This window comes from Hippoglossus stenolepis, chromosome 5 (assembly GCF_022539355.2).
Source record: "Hippoglossus stenolepis isolate QCI-W04-F060 chromosome 5, HSTE1.2, whole genome shotgun sequence".
Taxonomy (NCBI): Eukaryota; Metazoa; Chordata; class Actinopteri; order Pleuronectiformes; family Pleuronectidae; genus Hippoglossus; species Hippoglossus stenolepis.
In genome coordinates this window covers 27495967-27502678 of record NC_061487.1, presented here as the reverse complement: position 1 = coordinate 27502678, position 6712 = coordinate 27495967, and the positions used below count along the sequence as shown (strand labels likewise).

At 51.0% G+C, this 6712-nt stretch overlaps 1 protein-coding gene across 1 annotated transcript in view; it reads left to right on the top strand.

Moving 5' to 3' along the window:
- zfpm1 (zinc finger protein, FOG family member 1) overlaps positions 1–6178 on the top strand; it is an 81776-nt gene extending 75598 nt beyond the window's left edge. Inside the window, exons 5-9 of the mRNA XM_035155858.2 lie at positions 346–442; positions 708–953; positions 1997–2230; positions 2317–2559; positions 2963–6178. Coding sequence (XP_035011749.2) covers positions 346–442; positions 708–953; positions 1997–2230; positions 2317–2559; positions 2963–5613 — 3471 coding nt within the window. The 3' untranslated portion in view covers positions 5614–6178. The remainder of the gene's footprint in view (positions 1–345; positions 443–707; positions 954–1996; positions 2231–2316; positions 2560–2962) is intronic.
- The last annotated feature ends 534 nt before the right edge of the window (positions 6179–6712 follow it).

The window sequence follows — 6712 nt, the reverse complement described above, 5'->3', positions numbered from 1 at the left end:
TACATTTAATACATTTCTTATCAGATTACTCTCGGTCACTCTCGTGGAAAATGTCCTGTGGTCGTCATTTGTTCATGTACTGGCCTCTTCACCTTTCAAGACATATATGTACTGAATAAAGTAGTAAAGTTTATTTGATGTTGTACCTTTCTCAGACCAAAAGTGGGGGAAAAAAATACAAACTTTGAAAAATGTCACCACTGTTTTTATTCCATTTTACAATTTAAAGTGATGTCAGAGAGAAAATCTGGAGCCGACACGTCTTATTGGATTCTGTGTCCGTACAAACAGGTTTTCAGTGGAAAGGTCGTTCACCTCCCGTCCTCTTGTTTCTTTGTGTTGCAGAAGTCGAAGTTGATGTGTGAAGATCCAGATTGTTGGATTAGTCGAGTCCCTCTGACCTCTGACCCCTCAGCTGCCAACTGTACCATCTACAGCCGAGGTGAGTGACGGCAGAGGACACACCTCCTCGGGATGTGATGTGTGTGTATATCTGTGTGTGAACCAGAACCTGAACCAGAACCTGAACCAGAACCAGAACCCACTCAGAGTCCGTGTCTCGCTCCGAGTCGTCGTTAGGACAGTGTCCAAATGTCTCTATTATTTTGTCCACTCTTTAAAAAAGAGTCAGTGAAAGACTCGTATCAGCTGCTATGAAACGGGGAAGTTCAGGTTCAAAGTCTCAAAGTTGTGTTGTGTGTTTTCAGGTGGCGAGTTGTTCTGTAAGGTCACCAGGGAGCTCGTGGCGGGCGGAGGCCTCCTGGCGTCCCTGTCTCCTCCCCCCGGCTCCTCCCCTCCCCTGGCCCGGCCCTCTCCTCCGCTCGGCCTCATCACCCAGAGTCAAGCGGTGGTGAAGGAGGAGCCAATGTACCCGGCGGCGCTGCGCTCCGAGATTCAGCTCCTCCCACAGCAAGCCGGCATGGCCGCCATCTTGGCTACTGCCATTGTTAATAGTGAGTATTGTATATAAGGCATGAAAACCCTGAAGAATAAAGTATATATCAATTTCTTGTTTGTACAATAAAATACATCCTGTGTTTTTACGTCGTTTCTGTTATCGATTAGAGTTTGATGGATTTTCAAATGATCCCTTTTCTTTACAGTGGAGTCAAAGCTGAAGAGTTTAAAACATGACACATCCACATCCACAGCAGTTTACCCTCTTCTCAGCTGTTCTTCATCCGATCACTGCAGTTTAAACTGGGGCCGGCTCTTCACTGGGATCTACTGTAATTTACCACTTGTCTGAAAGCTGTAATGTTTTCTTCGGCCACAAGATGGCACTGCAGCTCTTTGAGTATTTTCCCACAAGCCTCTGCTGCTTCCTGTCGGCCACGTCCTGCGTTTCAACGCAAACATGATCACGTTACATGTTCACACATTCCTGCGTCTGGTTACACTTCAAATAATATTAATGAGAAGATCTTTGATAAACTGTTGTTCACGTGGACTTTGTGGCCTGTTGCCATGGATACAGCAGTGGCTTGTGGATGTGTTTGTGACGAACATAAATTGTTTGATATATAAACACATTAACACCAATTTGCACGATTTAATAAATATCAGTTCTGTCAACATGGCTGATTTACACAAAATTCTATTTCACAATATTAAAGAACGCAACAAATAATTCCTGGATCCATCACCTGATCCCAATTCACACTCAAATGTAATAAGTCCTTCCCTGACCCGTAGTCGTCCTTCAGCCAAGTGTCCTCGTAATGAGTTGAGTCATTTTTGCATCATCTCGCTAACAAAGAAGCAGACAGGAGTGAAAACCATGACAGACACGTGTCCAGCTACAGACTAAGATCAGCACTTAATTCTGATTAATAATGTTTTTCATCAAGTTGCTAGTTAAACCAAAACATGTGCATTTTATTAAATGTTAAACTATTTCACAGTAAATGTTAGTATAAGATTTAAATGCCCAGTTTATCTGTTTGTGTGAATGTGACGACCTCACCTGTTGTGTTTCTGCTCTTGTCCCCATCAGAGGACATTTTCCCGTGTAAGGACTGTGGGATCTGGTACCGCAGTGAGAGGAACCTGCAGGCTCACCTCATGTATTACTGCGCCAGCCGTCAGAAGCAGCCGGCCGCAGCCTCGTCGCCGCCGCAGGACAAACCCAAGGACTCGTACCCCAACGAACGGGTCTGCCCCTTCTCACAATGCAACAAGAGCTGCCCCAGCGCCAGCTCCCTGGAGATCCACATGCGCACACACAGCGGTGAGAGAAGTGAAATCACTGAGGTCTAATCCCCCAGATTCTTTTTCTGTCCCTCTGACTCATCGTCCGTCTCTGTCCTCCCACAGGTGAACGTCCTTTCGTCTGTCTCATCTGCCTCTCAGCCTTCACCACCAAAGCAAACTGTGAGCGCCACCTTAAGGTGCACACAGACACGCTGAACGGCTTGTGTCACGGCTGCGGCTTTGTCTCCACCACGAGGGACATCCTGTACAGCCACCTGGTCACCAGCCACATGGTGTGTCAGCCCGGGTCCCGCAGCGAGGTCTACTCCCCGGGGCCGGGCCTTCCCAAGCTGCCCCTGTCCACTGGTGAGTCGCACCATCGTGTCACTAGAAGACGTTTTCACAACTTCCATCTGGACCAGGAACATTGTGGAGAATACTGTGGGTTAGGGTTAGAACCAGATTATGAACCTGAACTCTCAACGATCGAGTTCAGCCACTAGGGGGCGCTGTCTTGTCGTCCATCTTTTATCTGTGTTAGTGGCTAAAAGAAAACCGAACTTCACTGGAGGAGAGAAAATATTGTACATCTTCCTTTTTCTTCTGATGTTCTGTTATAATTTACTTTTAGCATTGAGGAAATATTACAATGATTGAACCTTACAGGGTTCTGGCCGTGTGGTAAAGCGTGTTAGTGTGAGTTAAAATAGCGTTCGATATCAGTGTCTGCTCAGTTTTACTGTTTACTAACCTCGACTTTCTTTCTCAGGTCTCAGTCCAGGAGACTCTGGTGTGGTGCTGAAGTGTCAGGTGTGCGGCCACAACTCGGACTCTCCCGCCCAGCTTCAGCAGCATGTCCGAACCCACCTGGAGGTCAGGGTCCCAGCCGAGAGGAGCCCCACCCCTCGCCAAATCACCCCATCGTTAGTCGACGCCCCTCAGCTGTCTCCTCACGAGAGGGAGCCCCTCGCCTGTGTCCCTAAACCGGACTCGTCCAGCCCGGGCGCTAACGGCAGCTCAGCCACTCCCCGGGACTACAGTTCTCCTGATGCAGCAACCACTGAGCTGAAGATAAAGGAGGAGCCGCATTCAGACTCAGAGATACAACCAATGGAGATCACGGAGGATGGAGAGGAGGAGGAGGAGGAGGCTGGTGGAGAGAAGGGGAAGCAAGAAGAAATAAGGAAAACAAGGGACAATAAGGGGAACATCGCCACCTCATCCAGTCGGACATCAGGTTCTCCGAAGAGTCCAGCCACCACCACCGTGAAGGCAGAACCAACCAGCCCCACTCCTGGGTCCAGCCCCGCCCCTGTGGGAGGTGCAGAGTCGGTTCTTCCCGGAGGAGCAATGTTCTTGCCACAGTACATGTTTAACCCCGAGGCGGCCATTTTGCCACAGGCCTCGGAAATACTGGCAAAAATGTCAGAGATGGTCCACAGTCGTCTGAAACAGGGACAGACGGCGCCTCAGAACAACCCAGCAGCGTTTTTTCCTGCTGGTTCGACCGCATCCACCACCGCTGCCACTCCACCTCACAAAGGAGCCACCTGCTTTGAGTGCGACATCACCTTCAACAACATCAACAACTTCTATGCACATAAGAGGCTCTACTGCTCCAGCAGGCGCCAGGCAGAAGGAGACACCTCGGCTTCAGGCCCTGGATTAACGAGGGATGCCACCTCAGCCTCGGTGCCTTCCAGTGGAGCACATGGCTCCTCCGCCTCTCCTCAGGGTGGAGCAGCAAGTAGAGCTGCCTCGGCTTCTCCTGCGGACTCTGACTCTCCCGCTGGAGCGACAGAACCCAGGAGAGTGGTGGAGGTGAAGATAGAGACTCCTGCAGTGAGAGAGGGAATATCGTCTTCTTCTGAAGGGGAAGGCGGGGCTACAAGTGTGGGAGGAGGTGGCGTAGGAGGAAGAGCAAGCGAAGGCAGCCAGAGTCCAGCGAGCGGTTCTGCCGAGGACCTGGAAGATGATCCCAACAGAACCTTCTGTGTGGCCTGCAACATCCGCTTCAGCCGTCATGAGAACTACACTGTTCACAAACGTTTCTACTGCGCGTCACGCCACGACCCAACCAACCACCGATCCGTACACATGGCCAAGGCGACCACCGGAGCAGCCTTCCATCCCCAGCCCATTCGCACACGTAAGCGGAAGAAGATGTACGAGATCCACATGGCCAGAACTGAGGCTTTAGCTAATGCTGCTGCTGCCGCCGCCGCTGCTGCTGCTTCTGCTGCTGCCTCTGCCCCGTCCCCCTCGGTTCTGGGCTTGGCAGTGAAGCAGGAAGTTTCTCCCGGCGCGGCCGGCGGCTCCAGCCCCGAAGGAGACGGCCCAATCGACCTCAGCAAGAGGCCCCGTCTGAGAGATGTTCCACGGCACAGCAGCAGCAGCAGCATCCTCCCTGCCCTGCCTCTCACAGACTATCACAAGTGCACCGCCTGCAGCATCAGCTTCAACAGCATCGAGAACTACCTGGCTCATAAAACCTACTACTGCCCCGCCACCACACTCCAGCCCCACACCTTGGAGCAGCTTCACAGGCTCAAGAGATCCGCCTCTACCTCTCCCAAAAGCAGGCCTCAGCAGGAGCGGCCGGATCTTCTGCACCCGATGGAGGCGAAGGCTCTCCCCGCTGAGTGGGTCGCTCAGACTCGAGGCTCATCGTCCAGCCCTCGTCCGTCTGCCTTACCTGCCTCTGACGCCACATCTCCTCCTCATCCGACCACCACGCTTGCAGCCATCCCGGGAGCTGGAGCCAAAGGTGCAGGTGCTGGTTCTCCTCAGGTGGTCTGCCCATACTGCCCCAACAGACCCATCGCTGGTGACCTGATGGAACACTTCAGGACGACCCACAGCCTTGTTGCGACCATTCAGCCACCGCAGGAGGCCCTGCCGCAGCCAGGCAGCGCAGTCAGCCGCAGCCCCAGCCTTAGTCCCAGAGACGGAGCTGCTGCAACCATTTCCACAACCCCCAACAGCCAGTCCAGACTGGTGTCCCGGGTTCACAGAGACAGCATCAACGGGCAGGCCAGGAGCGCAACCAATTCTCCTGTTTCCCCGCTGGTAAACAGCACTCCTTCACCTGGGGGTACTTCACCTTCAGCTGGCTCCCCTCTGCCCATGTCCCCCCCAGCGCCTCCCTCTCTGACTTTGTCACCTGTGCCTGAGGTCCTAAGGGAGACGGTGGGATCGTCCCACCTTCCAGACAAAGCCAACACGACCGTGATCTCCAGTCACATCTCCTCCCCCCAGTCGGCCCAGATCCACGGCCTCAAAACCACAGTGATCTCCCCCGTCCAGAACGGTAACTCCCGCTTCTGCCGACTGTGCAACATCAAGTTCAGCAGCCTCTCCACTTTCATAGCTCATAAGAAATACTACTGCTCTTCCCACAGTGCCGAACACGTCAAGTGAGCCGAGACGTTCACGTCTTCCTCCTCCTCCTTCCCTCCCATTATCTCTCTGAGCGGCGGCTTCCCTTCGCCAAGCTCCAAGAAGCTCGTCCCTCTGTGCCAGTCCTCCCACTCGGGTGCCAAACTGGCGCTCAGCTGACGTGACTATAAATGACAATGAATGACTGTTACTCACCTGACGGGCCCGACGCCCGGCTGCTGCAGGTGGTGTTACGAACACACAGTGATAATCCTCCTTATATGGGTCAAAGTCTGTAGGACACTAAGAGCTGAGACGGACGCTGGTGAGCGTCCTGAGATCGCGCTCTGTCTTCATACCCAACATCTCCCGCTCCCAGGCCTCATTGTATGTTGCATTATGGGACATTAAAATGTGTGTTTATGATGGTAGTGATTAGATTCTGACTGTTGGACGGAGACGATGATCTCACAGTAACGATGATGCTGATTTGAATCTTTCCTGAGCTGAGGTGTCGTTTCTCTTCGATGGAAAAGACCTGATCATTGTTCATTTTTTTTAAGACCTGTGCATAGTGTATGATGTCTGAAGAAATAATTCTATGATGCTTTTGGTTTCAACACTGGCTCTTTTTTTTGTTGCTCACTATAGAAGCTAAAGTGTTTTTAGCTGAAAACAGATGTTATCACGATGTTACTAATTCCTGAAGGGTGATATTTCCAAATGGACGACTTTTCCTTTCTTTCTTTCATACACACAAATTTTTTATTTTCTCTTTAAAACACAAGGGAGAAAAAATGTGAAATATTTATCTTTTAGTCCTCACTGATTTCATGTCAACAGAAAACTACCTAGTGTCTGAGAGTATTTGTATTTTTTATTTGTATATTTTTCATACTGTTGGAAGGAACCGTTCGGAGCCGGCTGTGTTGAAGTGTATTTTCTAAATGTAGATATGTAATATCTTCTCGCAGTAATCACACTGAACTCTGTTATCTCGTTAGCGTGTCGTGTTCTGCTCGTGTCTTTAATTGATGCTAAGATCTGCGAACCGGTGGAGTGTTTATTTTTATCCCTTCTTGTACTTCGCTGACTAGCAACGCGATCAGAGCAGCTTCCTCACTCTCAGCTTTTCACATCA